At 43.9% G+C, this 21761-nt stretch overlaps 1 protein-coding gene across 2 annotated transcripts; it reads right to left on the reverse strand.

Moving 5' to 3' along the window:
• Window positions 1–162: 162 nt before the first annotated feature.
• On the reverse strand, window positions 163–20726 carry YWHAE (tyrosine 3-monooxygenase/tryptophan 5-monooxygenase activation protein epsilon). Of its 2 annotated transcripts, XM_058854090.1 has the most exons (7): window positions 20528–20726; window positions 10261–10460; window positions 5548–5654; window positions 5076–5282; window positions 4376–4512; window positions 2436–2482; window positions 938–1077 (listed from the first exon to the last, which is right to left on the reverse strand). In XM_058854090.1, the coding sequence occupies exons 1-6, from the start codon at window positions 20589–20591 to the stop codon at window positions 2475–2477; spliced, it is 723 nt and encodes a 240-aa protein (XP_058710073.1). In that variant the 5' UTR covers window positions 20592–20726; the 3' UTR covers window positions 938–1077; window positions 2436–2474. The 2 variants fall into 2 exon arrangements, with proteins under 2 accessions (XP_058710071.1, XP_058710073.1); XM_058854088.1 differs by lacking the exon at window positions 2436–2482 and having other exon boundaries at window positions 163–1077.
• Window positions 20727–21761: the final 1035 nt, after the last annotated feature.

Here is a 21761-nt window from a genome sequence, read left to right on the forward strand (position 1 = left end):
ATAAAAAGGCTGCTCCCAGCAGCACAACTCACGCTCAGACCAAATCTTCCTTAGCTCCTGTCTGAAGAACAAGGCTGTTCCTGCTGCTCTCTCCCCCTCCAACTGTTCCTAGTACAAGTAACAAAGGAAAGTTATTCTTCCAAAAGAAATTAATAGTGATGGTTGGCATTTTTAATTTAGGTTTGTTTTATTTAAGTTTAATGTTAATTCCATGCTGTGTTTCAGTAAGAACAATACAGATTCTGTATCTGTGGCTCCAGTCAGATATCCAGTAGTACAAATTAGCTTCAAGTTACACATACTGAACAAAAGAGGTTGAGCGAGCGAAGGGAGATGGGGAGAGGGGAGGGAGAAAAGAAAAAATATTGAACACGCATGCAGGCTTATCAATGCCACCTTCAATGCTAACCTGCTTGGAGGGAAAGTAAAGAACAGGCAAGAATGAGCAGCCACGGATTGTTGAACTGTTACCAGCACCATGATTTTCAGCAACATTTCAGCAGTTTGGAAACTTTTTGTTTTTATACAGTAAAACCACTACAATAAATGTCCCAAATGCAACCTCGTAACTTCAAGCTAAACACCCAATTAAGTTGAAACATTGGTATAAAATTCAGTTTAAACAGTTATAAAAAAAAGAAAGATGCCACCACATAAGCACTACCTGGCCAGGACCAATCTCTCCCTACACGGCCTTCAGGTGTCACATCCAGGTCTGATGGCAATGTCACCACAGCTGGCAGAGACAATACAGTAATGCTGAAAGAGCCTTTATGCAGTCCTGTTAGTGTCTTAAAGAACCTAAAAGCTGGCACCAGTAAAATCCACAGAAATTCACTCTTGCCTTTAAGAACTTTTAAACTGTGTAAAAAAAATAAAAATAAAGAAACCCAACAGGGCAGGAACCTAAATTCTGAGACCCAATGTAAAAGTCAGATTTGGTGGTTCTCAGAGTGACACTGAGGGTTTTTGTGGGGAAGGGGAAGGGTGGTCAGAGATGGGTTCTCTTGTTGGCCTTTGTGTCTCACTGGTTTTCATCTTCCACATCCTGCAATGCTTCTTTATTCTGTTCTTCACCTGTGGAAGTGGGAAGAAGGAAGGAAAATGTTACCATTTAAAACTGAGAGCTGCTCAACAGTTTAACAAGCATCTAGAGATTAATATTTTCATGCAATACACGCTCACTCTCCCACTCCACACTGCCAGCTACAGAGTGAAGCGTTCCCATGGAAATGAAGCCTTGGAATCACCTGCACCCTCACACACAACTGCAGCCAGGCCATTAGAACATGTGAGGACAAACAAACCCAGCCCTGGAAACTGACACCACGCAGGTGAGCAGTCCTGCTGAGCCAGGGCTGGACAGCCCAGGCAGAAACCATGGCAACAGCTGTGGATCAACATCCTTGGAACAGGAGATCCCTTCCCCAAACCATTTATCTTTTTCTGTCCAAACCCACTCAAATCTCAACAGCAAAGTATCAAAGTATTTCAGGCAATTTTATACAGTTACAGTGATGGCAGGAATTACCAAAGGCATGATAAACACCCTACTGCAAGTCCAACCTGATAAGAAACCCTGGGCTTGAGGTTATTACAGGAAAACATCTTGTGGAAATTAATGTCTCTGTTCAACCATGCAGTGGAATGGGGTCTGTCCATGAGACTCCTGCAGTTTGGTTATGTTCCAGCTGCCCCAGGGAGCCCCATGCAACACCTTCTGCAGGGCTTTGCCAAAATTCTGCTGCAACTGGCAAATTCCAGGTACCCCAGCTGGTGCCACCACACATGCACAAGTCACTTAATTGATAAGTGAAGCTGAAAAAACACCTGCAATTATCTGTAACCACATAAGATGAGACTCTCTTAAGGGCAATAAATAGACACTAGTAATTAAAAACTTAATTTGCAATAAAACCCAATCAAATGAGACTGATAACTTCCAGCAGATAACCAGAATGTTTGCTCAGAGCATGTCCAGATTTAGGATTACCACCAGGTACAACAGGAAGTAGATTTTATAAAAGGGGGGCCTAGGAACACAAGACATTCAACAACAATGAAATTTATAGATAGAATTCTACATCAGATCGTTTAAGAGAGGAAAGCAGAGGCCCTAACCCAGATTAGAAGATCTGACCATGCTCTAACCAACACACTTCAGCAAATACTCCTCTACCAGGCCACTGTGAAGTACTTCCCATGCCCAAATATTATTCTATCCATCCATCCATCCAGGTTTGCAGCTCAATTCCCAAACATGTGAGTTACTCTGGATCTTAGTCAAGCACATCATCCCTGGGCAGGGGGACAGGTGCCACAGGAGTGGCAGCAGGGACACAAGCATTTGTCAGCAGCGGGTGACAGAGGCAGGCACTGTTAGTGACAGGAAAACTGACACTGAAAACTCCAGTGAGCCATGACAAGAGACTTACAAAGTAGAGTTTTTAGGAAATGAACAGTTGGACTTTCCTTTAGGAATCTATACAGCAGGAAAGAAGGGGAGAACAGGAATCATATGGAGATGACATTACAAGCGTGGAAATAAACTCAACAATCATCTGGGCCATGGGAAAGCTACAGGGATTGGGATAGGAGAGCAGCAGCTGGGTCATGCCTGGCTCTACATCCCTACACAGCTGAAATGGAAACAGGGAAAAGCTTAATGCCAAAGAACAAGCCCTTTCCAAGCTTCCCACACCCCTTGGAAATTGCTAATTGTGCCACTATTGATGTATTGTTCAAAGACTCTGCTTGCTTGGGAATATAGAGTTCTGGAAGCATCAACTGGAAATGCATTCAGAGTATTGATAAAGTATGAGGAAACAACTTTGCACCTGTGTCTGAACATCCTACATGAACTTTTTTTTTTTCTTGCTGTGTCTGAAGAATTTCACCACGATTTTAAGCAGTCCTACAGTATTTTCAATTCTGTAATCATTATCTTTCTGGCACCAGTAATCAGGATAATCTGAATTACTTCAGGAAGAATCAAAATACCTATTTTCCATGCTGTGGAGCAAGAAATTTAGATCTCTATCTCTTTTTTCAAAATCTAAAGAACCTGTAAATAATCCTGTGGAACTTCTACAATATCCAAGATCTACGAGAAACATCAGCTATGGGCAATCCAGGAACTTTTGGAAGACACTGTTTGGAAGATATTCCACACTGATGCAACCTTGTTACTCCACTAAAATGGCTTCCACAGAGCACCAGGGTATTTGGCTCCAATTAAAAAAGTAAAGGTTATATTTAAATTGTGGGAATTTGAAACAAACTTCTCCAGTGCCTACCCATGGCAAGGAAGGCATTCAGCAACTGCACTGTTTAGGGAAAAGTCTACAGATCCATCCAGGGTCCATCCTGCACCAAGAGATAATCCTTGAAAAGGGAGGTGCAAAAGCCTTAAACACTGGGATGTGGAGTAAACCAGGAGCCAAGACCACACACATTTACAGCACTCCCAGTCTCAGCAGCCCAAAGAGCAGAGTGAGAAGCTATGGAGTAACAATAAAACAAACCCATGACCCTACGTAAAAACAGGGAATTGGGAAAAGTTAAAAGATTCTGCATTTGCTTTCAAATGGACACACCACCAATGAAGTACCCCCAGGAATGCTGTGTGGCTACAAGGAACAGCCTACCAAAAATTTAAGACACTCACATGTTTATGTGAGGTTCAGCAGTGTTCTTTCTAAGCTCTGGGCATTTGTAGGTACCCAAAATAATCTAAACAGGATGTATTTCTTCCCCTCCAAGTTAAAAGAAAGTTAGCTCTTTTCACTTGTCTCTCCAAGAGGAAAAACCTTAAAATGAATAGACTTATACTAAGCATTGTATGTAAAAGTTTAAGTGGTGGTAAAGTCCATTCAGTGTGCCAAAACCACTTCAAAAATTTGGACTATCCTTTGCTAGTGAGCAGAAGCAATCCATGTCCCACCCTCTGGTACTACCAGGGAACACATTTGGCATTTGCTCTGGCAATGAGAATATGGAATGACCTGGAATGAAGGGGAACTAAAGCATTTCCAGTGCTTCCTCCTGCACTGGAGGTTCACATCTGGCTGGAATGACAGCCAGAGATGAGCATGACAAGCAGAAAGAAAAGGTGAAATAAATTAAGTCACTGTTTTTACAGTAATCCCAGCTGCCACATGGGGAGGGAAGAACAACCAGCTCTTGCTAATTCCACACCTCCTTCCTTCAAGTGAGAGCTGGGAGGCTGCTCAAGAGTCCAGTGTCACCCCCATCACCTGATCCAGTGCTCAGGTAGGACAGGAGGGTCATTCAGAGAGACAGAAGTAAACCATCAAAGTCTCTCCACCTCCACCATCCTTGGTCAGGATGAACTTTTCCAGCAGGACTCACTTACCATCACCCTGCATGTCTGAAGTCCATAGTGTCAGGTTATCACGTAACAACTGCATGATAAGTGTAGAGTCCTTATAGCTTTCTTCACTCAGTGTATCCAGTTCTGCAATAGCATCATCGAAAGCTGCTTTTGCCAACCTGCAATGACACAACAAAAAGATTTAACAAATACTGCCGAACACAATCCAGAGGCACAACAACATCAGTTACTTTGTGTGCTTTAAGAAAGGTTTTACTCAAGAATATTTGTTTCTTTAAACATTTCTACATCTTGATTAAGGGCTGCTAAAAACTTAGTGTAAACTGCAGCAACAGAAGAGAAATGGTATTTGCTTCAATCACTACCACTCTACATGCTCACAGAAATCAGTGCCACCATCCCCTCTAGCTTGTGTTAAGACAAGTTAAATCACACCTCACACCTTGGGCAGTTTACAGAGTTAACCTGGCAAGCTGCTGAACTGCCATTAGCTCAATTCAGGGTTATCACTGTTCTATTTCTCATACACCATTACTCCCACACAAACACGTGGCTCTGGACTCCAAAGAAAATGGTGATGCTGAAAATCTTCCCAATGAATTGTCATCAACCAGAGCAAACATCAGCAGGAAGAAAGCAGGAAAAGCAAGGAGCAACACTTCTGGCTTGCCTGGTATTCACACAACGTTCCCATATTCCCACTTTGCCGGTCACCACCTACCTGCAGGCACGATCAGGAGAATTAAGAATTTCATAGTAGAATACAGAGAAGTTGAGCGCAAGTCCTAAGCGGATGGGATGTGTTGGTGGGAGTTCTGTCATTGCAATATCACTAGCAGCTTTGTAAGCCACCAAGCTGTTCTCTGCAGCCTCCTTCCTGTCATTTCCTGTGGCAAACTCAGCCAGATACCTATGGTAGTCCCCCTTCCTGAGAACAGAAACAGTATCAAGTCAATAATTCTTGTTTGCCCATCAGCCATTAAATTAACAGTTGAAATTAAAGTGTGTTTAGACAGTCACACCCCAAGCATTCTGCTGTTACTGTCCACACAACACTGCACCAGGAGCTGAGGGAATTTTAAACCATCACTACAGGACAAACCTTATTTTCTTCTCTTTGTATATTAAGTTCTCATTACAGATACTTAATTTCTGTCTCTATTTCAGGTCTTTCCTCTCAAGAAGGTACTTACATTTTGTAATAGAAAACCTTGGACTCGCCAGTGTTAGCTGCTGGAATGAGGTGTTTGTCCAGTACATCCAGAATGTCACAACAGATTAACTTCAGTTCAGTCTCAACCTAGTAAAAAAAAATGAAAATACAACAAGAAATTAGAAGAGAGGCCGAGGTGAGCCAAAAGTACCCAAATATCAAACAGGTAACATCATGAAACTCCAAAGAGGGGTAGGACAGAAGAAAAATAAATAAAATTCAGCTGCTCCACAGGTGCATTAAGCAGAGCAGTTCTGCACATTTAGCTGGCACACACAAGAGGCAGGGACTGATGGATGATGAAACATGGAACTGAACAGTGGAACTGTGAATTCCTTGGAAGACATCTTGCTAGACCATTGCATTAAGTTTGTCTCAGGATGTAATTCATTACTGCAAGGTGTGCAGAACAAAATTCCCTCCATTTTTGATCCTGGAAGGCTGCCCTAAAGGTATCAACAGCAAAGGGGACTATTTGAAGGTAATTAACACAAATCAGCTCAACTCCATTACACTCCAGAGTTAAATGGCACCTTCACAACAGTTTCTAGCAAGTCCTTGGAGGCAAAGCTCTAAAAACAGAGCCTTAAGACAAAAATCATGGAGTATCAGAACAGAATCAAGACATGCCACACAAACAAAGGTCAGGTACAAGATGAAAACAAGTTCCAGAAGCAAATGAAAAACAAAGCGCAGCAACTTGGCAAAAAAAGCAGAAATCATCAACGCTAACAGTGAATCTGTGGCCAAAAATACAGTATATACAGCCTTATTTAAAAATAGATACTCGATTTGAATAGTCTGAACTGAAAACAGTCACATGAAGCTTCAGTTTTTCCAGTTCCAAACATAAAGCAAGGTCTATGAGGTCAGGGTTTACCACAGGAAGTTTCACACCTGCAAGCAAGAAACTGAGCACACCCAGAAAAGCTGAAAGCCCTCCTCTGACACCAACATTGCCCAAACCAGACTGGCTCTGAGCTTCCCAGGTCATTCCAGTAGGAGTCGTTGGTTTAATGCACACTGTCACCCATCCATTGCTGCTTTTTCATGATTTCACAGGAACTTTCACAGCTACAGCTGAAGAGAACTCTGGCTCAAGCTGATTTCATATAAAGGAGAGATTTCAAGCAAAGGCATTAAAGAAACTATCAGGAACTGCAAGTCTTGGATCACAGGAGCAGCCCCACTCAGTCCATCATCCCCTCCTATCCTCCCACCCAAGCATTTGCTTTCCTTCTTTCTTTAAGCATTTTCCTTGCCACGTAATCCTTTTATCACCACACAGCTCCCAAACTATCAGGGTTTGTAACCACAGCAGTTATACCCCAAAGGTATTAAAATTACACGTCCAAAATAAATTATAAACTGGACATAAACATACATTTGATACACTTGGATGAAGTAAGAGATTTGCAAAAGTTCCCTTAGAGAAATTAACAGCAAATTTAATGTACAAATGTCAGAATGCCCTGACATTCACAGGAAGACTAAGATGTTGTACTTAATTATGTGACAAATGCTTAAGAAAGGTGTTGAAATATGGTCACTTGAGAAGAATCTGGTCATATATTCTTGGGCTACAAAAGCTATAAAACCTTTGGCCAGCAGTCAGTTCCTGCAAACGTCTTTCCTCTTGATCCTCTTTTTCAATGACTTCTTTTGCAGAGAGATCTTCAGCAAAACTGCAAAGAATTAAATCAGTTTCTAATCCTCTTTAGTTAAATAACCATACATGTACAAACTTCTATTTCATCTCAGACAGACCTTTTCCAGCTTTGCTTAAAGGATCAGTCACAGTTTTCAGAGATCAGCTGCTGTCTGGGGCAATGGAAATGTCCTGATCAAGCTTAGTTTAAAAAGATTTAATATAAATCAAGGTGATTTAAGAGTAAAACAAGCAAACAAAAAACACACAACAAAACTAAAAGCTCTTATACGAAACAGATCCGTTCCACACAGAGTGGCTCAGTGAGCACTTTCTAAGAATGGGGGATGGAAGAGAGCCTGGTAACTGCCCCAAAATACAGGCCAGGTTGGAAGTCAGAGCACTGGGAACACAAACTCCATGTGCCACATCTCCAGAGCAGGAAGGGGAAGGTCAGTACCTGTGCCATGGTGTGGGAATGGATTTGGTTTGACTGCAAGGAAGGGAACTGCAGTGTGCAGCCACACACCACTTCAGCCTCCCAAGGATGAAAGCACAAGCCTCAGTGTGAGATGCACTGATGAGAAGTGCAGCCAGATGAGAAATTCAGGGCCTTTTGTGTATCCAAATGGCCACAGGAGCCAGGAGAGCAATCTGTCTACAAAGGAAGCATGTAAGTGGCATTTTCCCTCATGGCTATGGATGTGTTTGGCTCCATTCAGCTGAAGTGGTTTGGGAACAAGCACAGCCTGGTGTCTTTCATCTCTCACTACTGCCCAGTGCACACTTCAGACAAAGCCAGTCCGTCCTTGCCCTCCCTCCACCACCATCCCTCGAGTTCTGCCCCAAGTCATGCTGGCCACTGGCTCAAAAAAACTCCACATGTAAGCTATGAGCTCAGTGATAGTAAATATTGACATACACCAAGCCCAACAAAGAACTACTCTCACAGAAACTACTACAGAAACTTTCCATTCCTACCAGAGCAGCACTCTACAGCTGAGCAAAGTCACAGCTGCTTCTGGTGGTAGGTGAGAGATGTGTCTTTTAGAGATGCTCCAACTCCCCAGTACTTTAAACTTGGCCTTGTTGGCCCCCAGATATGGTTTGGGGATTGGGAGAGGTTTGTCTGGTTGGGGTCTTTTTCTTCCTTCAGAGCCTTTCAAGTCTGAGAAAGGTTTTCCCAACACTGAGCTTACTCTGGAAAATGCTACAATAGGCAGAATTTGTTGACAACGGAATCATAATGAGCAGAATTCTGCTGGAAGCTGCTTCTTCAGGGAAGCACTGAGCACAACAGGGGAGGAGTGCTACTGTTCAGCAGTGACAGTGAGCAGCAGCATCCAAAGCTTTGCCATGCTCCTCAGGCCCTTCCTGCTCCCAGGCCATCCTGCCAAACCCATTCACACAGCCAGAGCTGGATCTGCTACAGATGGTGCTCAGGAACCTCTTGCAGAGCTCCCAGTGGAGCTGGGCAGACACAGCCACCCCATCTCCAGTATGGAACCAGTGACAGTGCTCTGTGCACTGCTCCTCCTCATACAGCTGTGAAAGCTGCTCCCTCTCAGGATCTAACAGCTGAACACCATTGGCATGACACTTGACTTCATGTGGCCTCTCCATCTCTTCAGACACCTCAAGCACTACAAACTTACACATCTTGCACCCCAGTCCATCCACAATAGCACACATCCTTTACAAAGAGAGATGCAGAATAAAGGCTATTTCTAGAGTCCTTTCAAAACCAGGAAAAGTCTTTTCATCATTAGAGGATCTCTGGCAGAGGATGGCAACCACCAACAAAACACTGTGCAAAAGAACCTGGAAGCACACAATGTAAAACAAATTTAATCACTGCACAGCTGTAGTCTTGTTTTCCGTGTTCTTTTAGGAGACTGGAGACACCCATCACGGAAAGTTGGGACTGTATGTAACTGGCAGAGTCTCATCCCATCAGCATGCCAGCATAAAATTAGAAACTCACAACTTTAACAATTCCATGGAGCAACAGAAACCCTGTGAGTCAACAGAAAGTAGTCCAGAGCCATCCCTGGGAGAAAATTTCCAAGCCAACATCATTTCCATTGCTGGTATATGAATCAGTGCCAGGTGATATAACAGACTCCACTGTTTCTCTGGAAGTGGAGATGTGAACCATGTGGAGGCACTTGTCCTCAAATAATGGAGATGAAGTCTCTGCAGAAATGTGTGGGATTTAAATAGTACGGGAGCACGCCTGCTCCGTGCTAAACCATCATTTAGGGCAGGGGGAACAACAACTCACTAAGAGCTGGAGGCTTCATTAGCCCTTACCAATGAAAGTCAGAGCTTGCTGCAAGTTCTCCATTTTAGGTAAAGCTGCACACACTAAGTCAGCATGAAGTTATGTGGATCAATTTTTCCCTTCTCTCTCCAGAGAGAGAAAACAGCAAGGTCCTGGAGGTTGCTACACATGCAAGTTTCACAGCTGGGATGACATCCCCAGGAACATGGAATGACAAAAGACAAGGAGCAAAGAAGAGCACTGAAGAACCTCCCCCAGGGACATTTCAAATGTTAATGTTTTGAACTCTCTAGGACAGAGAACTGGAATCACAGTGTCACTGTATGATCCAAACTTTTAAAGGAAGTGGAACCTTAACAACCAAACACCTCCTTTGAAAGGGTTAATTAAAAAAATAAGTTGCTTAGTGTCAGTCAGGTTGGAGGGGAAGGAATAAGGCCTCCTGAACAGGTGCAGCCTCACACCTGGGTAAGCAAGGAAGTGCCAGTGCAGTTCAAACGCTTGGCAGAGCTGCTGGTGCACTGAGGGAAAAGCCCTCCCTCTCCTAAGCCTGCTGCCCTTCAGAGTGTTTACACAGAAACACCACAGCTCTCCCCTTCACCAGGAGATTTATTCTCCAGATAAGGAACGAGCTCCAGCCTTCCAAGGCTGTCACTCTATTCCAGGTCAGCACAGCACAGGCAGTCTGGAACACCAGGGCAGTTTATGGCAAGGGGACCAGAACTAAATGACATTTTGCTGTAAGGCCAAATCCATCTTACCATTTGCCGATATTCCCGAATCATTTTTAATTTGTCTTCTCCACCTTTGTTTTCTTCTTTCTGTTCAATGCTGCTGATTATTCTCCAGGAAGCTCTCCTGGCTCCAATCACGTTTTTATATGCAACAGAAAGAAGGTTTCTTTCTTCCACTGTCAACTCCACATCCATTCCAGCCACTTTCTTCATTGATTCAACCATTTCTAGGAGGAAAAGGTCAGGCAATTATTCTCCCATCTGAATCATCTTTCAAATCATTCAGTACAAGCTGTACATTATTGAGAGCTTCGGAAATTAGGCTCCCTCCTCCTTTCATTTAGTTACTCCTCACTTTTACCCTAGAGTGTTCTAAACAAATCAATCAGCACATACACAAAGGAAGTATCTGATGTTCATCTGTTCATTTTACAAGGTTTCCAGAAATTCTTTAAAGGTAGTTTAGCTTTTGATTTTTGGCTTGGGGTTTTGTGTTTGTCTGATTTTTTTAACAGACAGACAAAAAGGATGCAGCAGCAAGAACATTCTTCCACAGTGGATAAAAGTTACCAGCACAATCCTACAGGAGTGTGTTCTCCAGAGTGCTTTGGAAAGGCAAAAAGTGAAAAAAAAATAAGAAAGTGAGTTAAAGCTGCAAGATGAACCTCCAAAAGAAAAATTTGGTGCTTGTAGTGGTAACAAAAAAGTCATTCTGAGTGTACCCACACCAACCATATGTACCCATGCCAAGCAGCCATTTACACTGAAAAGTAACACACAAAATATGAATTAATATATATTTGTACTTTAAGCCTGTTGAAAAGTATTTCTAAACCTGAGGATAAAACAATCATTACCAAAAGCAGCTTTCCTACACTCCAGTGGAAGCAAAGACTGAACTACTTATGGAAGGTTATAACCCTTTCATCACCTAACCACACTGGTATTGTTCAGGAAACATTAGAAGAACAGTTAAATATACAAATGAAGCTTAACTATCTTTTTTTTCACCTCAGATGTCAAAATCACAACCTAAACAGGCATAAGCTACTTCAGCAATGGGGACTGTAGGCTCCCTGGCAGGAACAGTGTTATCAGTCTCCAACAGGTCTCCATATGTGAAGGACAAAATTTTATGGTGGCTGTCTTTTTATCAGCAGATTTTGCTTCTCCAAATCACAGAAAGTAACAAAAAACCCACCAAGGATTTGATAAAACTTGTTGAAAACACCACCCTACAACTGCAAAATGATGAGCGGCTTTTACTGAGAAAATCTGAGGGCTGCCCTAGAACACTCCATGTTCACACAATTAATATTACCATAAACATAATTAAGTAATTTAAGCCAGCTAAGTTATAAGCAATGTAATATAACTACAATTTGCTACTTAAATAAAGCAAGTACTGCGATTTATTTCCTGAAGGCTGACCCTACCCTCACATTCATACAAAGAATCTAATTAAAAGCTGTGAATTTTTAAAATTATACAAATTAAGCCATCTCACATTTTGAAGTTTATTCAAACATCAGACGTACGCTCAAGATAAGATGCCTGACAGTTCTTGAGGACAAAAATGACAACCAGGAATTGAGACTTGCAGCATCCATGACCTGGGTATCTTTGTCAATCTCCAGCAAAAAATGCAGGTCTTGTTTTCAAGCCTAGTATTTGACAGCCTTCAGAGAAGCAACCCACAGGTTACAGAAGATAGTGTCTTTTTTATAACAGTTTGTATTATTGTGCTTTATCCACTGTGATTAAATACACAGCACTTCAGCCACGCTCCTGGATGTACACAACGCTTTTACAGAAAACCTGCCTCTTAATGAAGACACAAGAAATCTATTCACACTTATCTCACATGATATACATGGGATTATTAGTCCAGAAATATGGAGGTTGAGGAAAATGTACAGCAACAGCTTCCAAGATCTTCTGCCCTGTATCAGGAAATTGCAACAACTGGAGCAAAAAGGGCACATTTTATCTACTGTTCTACAGGTTTCCTTCACAAGCTCTTCCCTAGAAGCACATTTGTCTAGTGTGAAAATTTAAAATAAAAAACTATACACAAGACCTGCTGTTCTCTGCAAATCAATAGCTGTTTTCAGTGTACATTCAAACACAACATTACCAATTTAATCAACTGCTTGGCTTCTGCAGGATTTTATTTATCTATTACCAGTCTGAAGATCTACAAGCCCTTGAAACAAAAGTTTCAAACACCTCAGTGCACTGGAGGATAAACCCAATTTAGCTGAGCAATAGCTGGTACAAAGCCAAACCCAAAGCCCTGCCCTACAAGGAGCTCCTCTGTCAGTTTTAGTCCTGTTGCATCTCTTCAGTGTGCTGGCAAAGGAGGTCATTAACCACCCTCCTGCAGAGCCACAACCACGGAAACAAAGGATCCCAAGGAAAACAGGCACCTGCTCACAACTACTCCTATCAGTAAACAGCCCTTATCACCCCAACATTTTTATGACTGAGTTGTTAGTAAGTTAAACAGACTCCCTGACAAGTGACACCACTGGCAACAGGATGCTGGGGGATGGGGGAGCACCTCAGGTTCCTCCACTTGTTTTGAGGCTCAAAACCCTCAGCTTCACCACCCCTCACAGTGGGTACACCACCTCCCAACACCCTGACAACAGGAACTGAAAGGTCTCCTCTTCAAATCTTAATCCTGTCACTAGGTAACCACACAACCACAGGTTAGAATCCCACCCATAAACAACTATTTTACACAAAGAGAAAACATTTTTCAGTCTTTACTAGTCTACTCAAAAAGCCATCGGAGAACAAGGTTTCTAGTTTAGTAAAGAGCCCATTTTACCTACAAATACAAAAAATCTGGGCTGATATTTCAACAAGACAAAATATTATGCACATACTTTGCTGTTCCATGGTAAAGCCATAATCTAGCTCTGAAAATTTAAGCCTGATGAAAAATCTTAAGAACAAAGGCAGTACAAAAGCAAGGGGACAACGTATCTGTATTTCGCCCAAAAGAAAACAAAAATAAAGCCATTTATACCTGCCAACTGAACAGATGGTTTTTTTTTTTTATTCTAAGTGCAGTTTTACCTATCTGGAAGTTTCCACAAAGAGGTGTAAAGCTCAGTCAGAGACAATTCATGGCAAAATACAAGTCTGAGATTACATTTCATTAAGAAGGATTATTGCAGTAATGACAAGTCATTGCATACAAAACCCAGAGATGCTCACACTGTGTTATGGAAAAAGTAGTGTTATGCAGATTCAGAGAGACAGAGACTGTATTTAAGTGGTTAAGTTCCAGCCTCTCAGGTGATTGTGGCTGTCACCTTTTTATGCTACTGTCAGATCATGCCACCATCAGAGCAGGAAATCCCAAAAATGTAAACTGTGGAAGGAGAGAGGAATATTCTGGAGAATTCCATGCTCACCCTAGATTTAGATCCCTCCTTAAGCACCTGCTGTTGGTTAAGAAATGCCACAGCACACAGACCCTGTCTGATCAGGTTTGCATACTCTTATGGAAAAGGTGAGACTCCAAACAAGTGCCTAAGATACTACAAATCCGTAAGGATGCCCAGGCCATTTTTTAGGTTCCTATATTCTACTACTATGATTAAAATGCTTGCAAACCCTGCTGAGTCACCTCCAGCCACCAGGAGAGACACACAGGCACAGCCTGGAAAACACAAAGGGTTTGGCCACCTACAAAAGGTTTGTGGAACAGCAAGGAGCAAGGCTTGGGATTGGGGTATAAAATGAAAGAGAATAATTTACGCTATAAAGTCATGGGGAAGTTTACAAGTGTTGAGAAACACATGCTTGATAACCATCCTTAGGGGCCAAGCCACAAAGAGCACAACTGATACTAGGTCACAAAATAATGACTCTCTCTTGACCAGAGTCAAGTGAGAATGTAGATATTTGCTGTCTCTTAAACTCTAGAAAATCCAAAAAGCCCAGGGGAACTGCAATATCATCAGGTAAGGAAATAAGGAAATAGCTGATGGAAAGTAAATTTAGTGGGAAGACTAAAAACCTTCCCAATGTAGGATACAAAACAAGAAACAGACCATACCAAGAGAATAGCCAGTATCTGGCAGTTCTATCACAATCTGTGCTTGTAACAGAAACCACTTTGCCCAAAGGCTGATGTACTAAAGAAAATTTGTTAGGGGAAATCTATGTTTGTAACTTCTAGTTCAGTGCTTGAGTCTCACTAACCAGGATGCTACAGGGTCTGATTCTTTTGTTCACAACTGGGCACTCCTTCAAACAATACACTGGATCTACTTCAACCTTACTGCTGGAGTAACTCCCCGCTGCCTCCACACAGGTATAAACTGTAAAAATGTCAACATTACCACAAGAAAAAACAAGAGCTAGAAAATATCTTAGTGGTAGGCCTCCCTTCCAAAAGAGGAACTACTTAAGAAAGAACGCTTCTTAAAATAAGAACAGAAAAAGAACTTGTTGAGTAAAGCTGGCATGGAGATGATGTAATGGTCATCATACTCAAATCAAAATGAACCTTAAGAGAACCCAGAAAGTAGAATTCTTATATATTATGTAATAAAGAGCAGCAGAAGCACTGTCTTTAACTCCCCATTTAGTAGCAGCAGGACATCAGCAAACGGAAGTTGTATTTTAAGTTTAATCTTTTCTACTGCCCTTATCTAAGGGCAATAAAGCAAACCAAGATCTTTGAGCTTCTAAGCTGCTGTCCAGTATCTACTTCAGCATTTCAGGAGCTAAAAGCTGCAACTGAGCATCCTGTGAGCTATGAGGAGGTGGAGGACACAGCAGAAAAAAAGTCTTCCTTTGTGTCCACCACAGATGATCACACACCATAAACGGAATTCAAATACTCAGTACAAGTGTCAATCTTGTACTTGTTCATTCTTGCAATCTTGCATTCTTGATCAGGAACAAGTCACAAGAAGTATCTGACCCAATACCTCTCAGTTAGGGCTTTAACAGCAAACACAAAGTGGTTTCCACCGTTTGTTTGAGAAGGGTTCCAGCAGACACTCAAGGGAACCCACAAAACCATGAACTTAATACTCACTAGGGGTCAAGTTAATGGGAATCACATTTTTAAAAACCCTGAAATGAATGGCTATATGCATAAACATTATACTGCAGAGCACAGCCTTCCATTATGCCTCACTAATCTACTGGAATGCTTTGAACAAGTGAAGCACAGGGACAAGGAAGACATAATTGGAATTGTCTACCTGGATTTCCCAAAGGCATTTGACAAGGTCCCTCACCCAAGGTTCTTTAAGGACCTTAACTGCCAAGGGATAGGAAGCAAAGTCCTCACATGGATAAACACTTGGCTGAAAGACAGGAAACAGGACATGAATATGAGACTCAAGTGTTGAGAACAGAGAAAGCCCACCAGTGGAATCACAAGGGATCTGCGCTGGGAAGCAGGCTAACATTTCTGAGTGAGCCACAGAAGCAAATAAGTAGTACTAACTTAGTAGCAGCAAACTCCAAGGAACAAAAACCAGAAGAACTGAAGAAAGAAGGGCCAGTGTACTTTCTTCAGAAAGATACCGATTTTTTTATTAATCTGTGCTGATTAATGCCCACAGACTGCATTTCCCACAGCTACAGGCCTCCACCTAGCAGCAGTGGGCACCACCCTACTCAATGATGAGCTCCAAATTCAACCAAGTGGAAGTTCAGCTCCTGTTTCCATCCATTAGGAACTCCTCTAAGCACACTATTGACACTGCCTGCATAAGGTTTTTCTTTTCTCTTAGGGAATCCTGTGTTTGGCAAGGAGGACTCCAGAGATGGCTGAACCCATCCCTATCGATTCCCTCCTGCCAGCTCAACACCCCTCTGACCTCTCAACTGGCTCGTTCAGGACACCAGCTCAGACAACTACTCACAGGGAAAAAAATTCATCTTGCCTCTAATTTAGAGAACTGAACTGGTTCTAAGGGTCAGACCAGAATTCAAGCACAAATGAGAAGCATTTCACTTTTTTTTATAACTTATCACAGTGTACAAGTTTTACACAAATGAGCATAAAAGAACCTAACAGGTGGATTCCCAGTCAAGACAACCAACAGGCAGCGGAGGAAATAAAATACCAAATAATATCCAACCTGCACAGTGGCTTGATGATGATTTTGTGGACAAAGCAGAGGGTTATATTGCTATTCCTTGTGTAAGATTTGTAACAGCAGTCAAAAGCCTTCCAAACCTGATGGCATGACTCTGCAATAAAAAGTCCTGTACCTTTACATATTTGGAGAAACACAGCTTAGGGCCAAGTTATCCAAGCAACAGTGGGACTTTCTGCATAATCAATTGTATGGTCTACCACAAGTCCTTCTTGCAACAAGAGTATTTCCAAATCATTCCTGTAATTTCCTCAAGCTGTGGACATTTACTTTTCCAAATCATGAAGATTTCCCCACTATTTCTAACAAACATTTCAATTTGAAAGCAAATATCTCAAGCCTGGGCCTCATCATAAATCTCTCCCCTTGACTGAGATGTGCTACTGAGCCATCCTCTAATACCGGACACCAGTTCAGTTTCTGGGTTCCTTGCAGAGGACCTCACCATCCAAATGTAGAATTCTGTCTCGTTTGTCTGCTCCTGGTACCTCAGGAAGTTCAAGAAGGCCATTACAGACAAAGGCCCTCTCACACAACTCCTCAAAATCACAAGCCAATTTATGTCCCAGTATGTACAACTCCCACTTAAAAAAAATGTACAGTCTCCTTTAGCACTACCTTGCACATATTTTAACTCTTGGATTCCTACGAGTCTTAGGGATATGCTGAGATTTTTCTGCCTTTTAGCTCAGAGACAGCAGTCACACCCCATGTCACGGCACCAGGAAGACCTTTATCAGACAAGGTAAGTGGTAACCATTAATGGGGAGAGGAACCCAAAATACTGAAGTGTGCTTGACATCTGCTTGAAAGAGACCAATCCTCTGCAAACCAGAATTAATATGCAACTTGAATTCTAATTTGTGACTTATTGATTCCTCATTAGGCTCAAAGCTGAAGACCTGTTACTAGGAGACAGTTCTTCCTAAAAAGGGTTCAAATCTTGAACTGAACCCACTGCTGCACACGTTCCTGCCTTCGTGATAAAGACATTTCCCTGACAGACAATTTCTAAAGACAAAGGGAGCCAGCTGTTAGCTTGCTGTGCTCAGAGGCAGGAGACCTTGGGTGGGCTGGGTGTCTTCCTTACCTGTACTTTGACCTACTCTCTGGTTTTGAGGGGGGGGGGAACCCAACTTATTTCACCTCAACCAAGTAATGTACTTGTATATATAAGTACTTGTAGTACACGGCAGCTCTTGGAAGTATCTGCTCACAGTCTGCCTTGAACCATAGCGTGTTTCTCACCTGAAACAAATATGTTCCCAGCTTCCACAAAGAGGAATTGGTTTCAATATTCAGCAGTAGTCTACAAGAATCCTCTACATCCTCTTGATATAAAGAGCTCCACAATATCACTTACTCCAATTGTTTTCCAAAAAAGGAGTGCATTTAGTTATATATTATTCTACCAATAAGGAACAGTAGTGAGTGAGATTTCTCACCAAGCTTCCTGTACTGCCAGTAAGCTTCCTGGCATTTTGTGATTTGCCATAACATGCCTAAGCAGATCTCTGAAGATAGTCAGACACCCAAATCTCTTAATATATCTCTAGAGATCAGGGTTTAAGTACTACTTACACTGCAAAAGTACCTAGAAAGTTGTCCTCTTAATCTGGGCCACCATCCTGAGGACAGTACAGACACAGGACTAGATTCCCAACCGTTCACAAATGCAGCTCCCAAGACTTCAGAAATTCCCTAAGTGGGTCAGGTAAGTAACACCAAAGAAGCCACAGTTGGATGCCCACCATAAGTGTTGCTATAAATGCCATGAGCCATACATAAATAGCAACCCACCACTCTTCCAGTCTCCAGGAGAAAGATGGGATAGAAGTTTACACTTATCCTAATGTTGAACACAAAAAAAACTGTCAAACTCATATTCCAATTACCCAAAGGGACTTGTATTCCAATGTCTCTGTGGACAGTACTTACCATCACCCCATTTTATATGTGCCAATTAATAAACGTGGCCTTATAATTGTGCACCTCAAAGATCAAACTGAGGAGCAAAATTAGGAGTAGCTTTCACTTTCCTCATATTGCTTCTCAAATCTCTTTGTTCACAAAATTATTCAGCAGTCTCAGCTATGATCTTAGCAGAACTGCATTATTTCACATAAACAAGAACAAATTATGCCAATCATTTTTAATTGTTTCAGCTGAACAAGAACACAGAATCAAATGATAAAAACAGTATCTACAGTACATTTTCTTCCAGGCCATGGACACAAGAGATGTGAAGATGCATTTAGAGCAGCTGGCAGTATTAGAGGGTGCATCTTTAATTATGTTCACCCAACTTGATTCCTGAAAACTCTAGAAGTCCAAAACCCACAGCACTGATTTAAACAGAACAACTTTAAGTTCAGTGCTCAATCCTAAATTGCAGTAAGTCTCATGCCCATTCAGAAGAAATATAGCACAGCAAGTCTATGTTTAGCTCTGGGCAGCTTACAAACATTAATGGTACTGGGAGAACCAAAAATCTACCCATGGAAATGCTGCACCAAGGCAATAATCCTTCCCAATCAATTTTTATTAGTTGACAAGAAGTTTGCATTGCAGATCTGTGCCATGGGCTAGAGTCCTATTACCTTCTAATGAAATTATTTACTGCTGACTTCAGAAAAGCCCAGAAAGACAGTCATGCCTCAAGAGCTCCCAAGGATGATGATTCCTCCAGGATGCTGGGTTTTCACTCAAACCAAAGCCAACACTTTCAGTGGCACTGACTCAACTATACCAGGTAGAGAACCCTTCCCTCCTGAGCAAAAGTTGCACACTTACTGTGGAGTATGGATGTGTCCCTCTGCCCAAGGTAATTACATGACCTCAATACCTTTTTTCTGGGGGGCATTTTCTTTCTCCAAGTCCTTCAGGTCTTGCAGAGACTGCCAGACTGCTTTCCTTTAGTGTTACTATTAATTCTAAACTATTTTCCCATCAGAACTCTAATTGAATGGAGCCTTCTTTTTTGTTTTAGTTTCTCTTTACCTCCCCAAAATGTGCATTTTTCAGATGCTCTGCAATGGTGCCATGAGATGTTTTTTAAGCACAACTCAGTAAAAATTTGTCATTTGGTGAGAACTTGGGTCACGTTGTCCATAAAAATTTATGAACAGAAATTATTTGGAGTATCTTCTTACCTCTCTAAATGAAGTGTTACTGCATTCACACATTCTACATACATATATTTATTTCACTTCAAATGAGTAATCGCAGCTCTCAAGGCAAAGTAACTGTCTCAGAAGAGTCGAGAAAATTAAAAGCCCTTTCTATTATATGCAGGGGAACCATGTTTAAAAGGAACAGTTGCAAGACAGACATTTTTGGGACAAGAGACACCACCCAGGGTTGCCAGTTCCACCCCCTACCACTTTTCCCCCAGATATTAAATCATCACGGATATTAAATGATCAGGGATAGCGCACAAACTTAAAGGAGAAAAAGGACGAAAAGAAGAAGCTGGGAAAGTAAAACTAGCTGTAATAATTTCTACCACATAATGAAAGCGTATGCGTTTTCTTTAGGCAGTGAATCATGTACTCGCTCCCTGCAGGGTGAGAACTCGCTCTCTCTGGGTTTGCCAGGGGCAGCAGGATCTCCAGCCGGGGGTAGAGGCAGAGAAAGAAGCGCAGCCCCGTCCCCGGGGACCCCCGGGAGCACGGCCGGCGAGGGGCCGAGGGCTGGGCCCCCCCTCCGGAGCGCTCGGCATGGGCGTTGTCTGCGGTGAGCCGCCCTCGCCCCGCGCCGCCCGGCTGGGGGAGCGCGGGGCCGGGACCGGCCGGACCTCGCGGTGCCGTGAGGGGCAGCGGGGCCTCTTTGTGGGGCCCCCCGAGGCGGGGGCGGCTCCCCGGCTCCCCTGTCCCCCCCCCCCGGGACTCGCCCTTCGCGGCCGCCATTTTATTCCCGGCTCCTGCCGCCACCGCCCCCCGCCCCGGGCCCCGCCCCGGGCCGAGACACCCCCTCGCCCGGGCCCCCCATCCCCGCTTCCAGCGGCCCCTCAGGGCGCTCCCCGTCGCCATTTTGTGTGCGCCCCCTCCTCCGCCCCTGCCCCCCTCCCCCGCCCAGCCGCCATTTTGTGGCCGCTCCCTCCCTCCCTCCCTCTCCCCTTGGCCGTGCACGGCCAACCGAGCCCGCGCGCTCACCATCGTAGCGCTCAGCCTGCTCAGCCAACTTGGCCTGATAGACGAGGTCCTCCCGATCGTCCATGTCCTACGGGCGGGGCGGCGGCGGGGACTGCGCGGGGCGGATGGCAGCCGATGGGTCCGGGGGGCTCCGCAGCTACCAGCTCGCTGCTCTCCGGGCAAATATGGCGGCAGCGCCTCCTCCCGCTGCATCCGGGCACTCCCGCGGGCGCGCGCATGCGCCCCGCCGCCTCCCATGGCAACGGCGGCTCCCTGGCAACGGGCGGGGGGCGGGGTGAGGCGGGATGAGGGATAGAGCGGAACGAGGCGGTGTGAGGGGTGTGAGATGGGGTGAGGGATAGAGCGGAACGAGGCGGTGTGAGGGGTGTGAGATGGGGTGAGGGATAAAGCGGAATGAGGCGGTGTGAGGGGTGTGAGATGGGGTGAGGGATAGAGCGGAATGAGGCGGTGTGAGGGGTGTGAGATGGGGTGAGGGATAGAGCGGAATGAGGCGGTATGAAGGGTGAGGCGGGATGAGGGGTGAAGGATAAAGCGGAATGAGGCGGTGTGAAGGGTGAGGCGGGATGAGGGGTGAAGGATAAAGCGGAATGAGGCGGTGTGAAGGGTGAGGCGGGATGAAGAATGTGAGGAGGGCTGAGGCGACATGAGAGATGAGGCGGGGTGAGGGGTGAGGCGGGATGAGGAATAAAGAGGAATGAGACGGGACGAGGGACGAGACGGCATGAGGGGTGAGGCGGGATGTCTGAAGCGGTATGAAGGGTGAGGCGGGATGAGGAATAACGCGGGATGAGGCTGCCCGGCAATGGCGGGGATGGATCCGCCGCTCGCCCGCCCGGTTCTGGCGGGGCCGTGACCGGGCCATGGCTGTGGGCGAGCGGAGAGCAGCGGGCCCGGCCGCCGGTGGCGTTTCCCTCAGTGCGGCTCCTTCTCTCTGTGTTTGTGCTGCCTTCAGACGCTAACAGCACTGTTTGAATTACCCTCTCGGTATTTTGGTATAAATCATCGGGTGTACTCCACATGGAAGGGTGGATCTGTGACCGAAAGGCAGACGGTCAGATACAGGTTTCTGCAGTCTCTCCAGGGTACTTGTTCAAAGTATCACCTCTAGTGCATAGCACGTGGTAATTCCACAGTTTCAAGAGGCTAGAAAATCTAGAAAGTAAAACTGAATGTTTCACGAGTTCCTCACACAGTACTCTGAAAAACAAAAGAAGCATTCACTTGAATAACTGAG

This window comes from Poecile atricapillus, chromosome 21, assembly GCF_030490865.1.
Source record: "Poecile atricapillus isolate bPoeAtr1 chromosome 21, bPoeAtr1.hap1, whole genome shotgun sequence".
In the NCBI taxonomy this organism is placed as follows: domain Eukaryota; kingdom Metazoa; phylum Chordata; class Aves; order Passeriformes; family Paridae; genus Poecile; species Poecile atricapillus.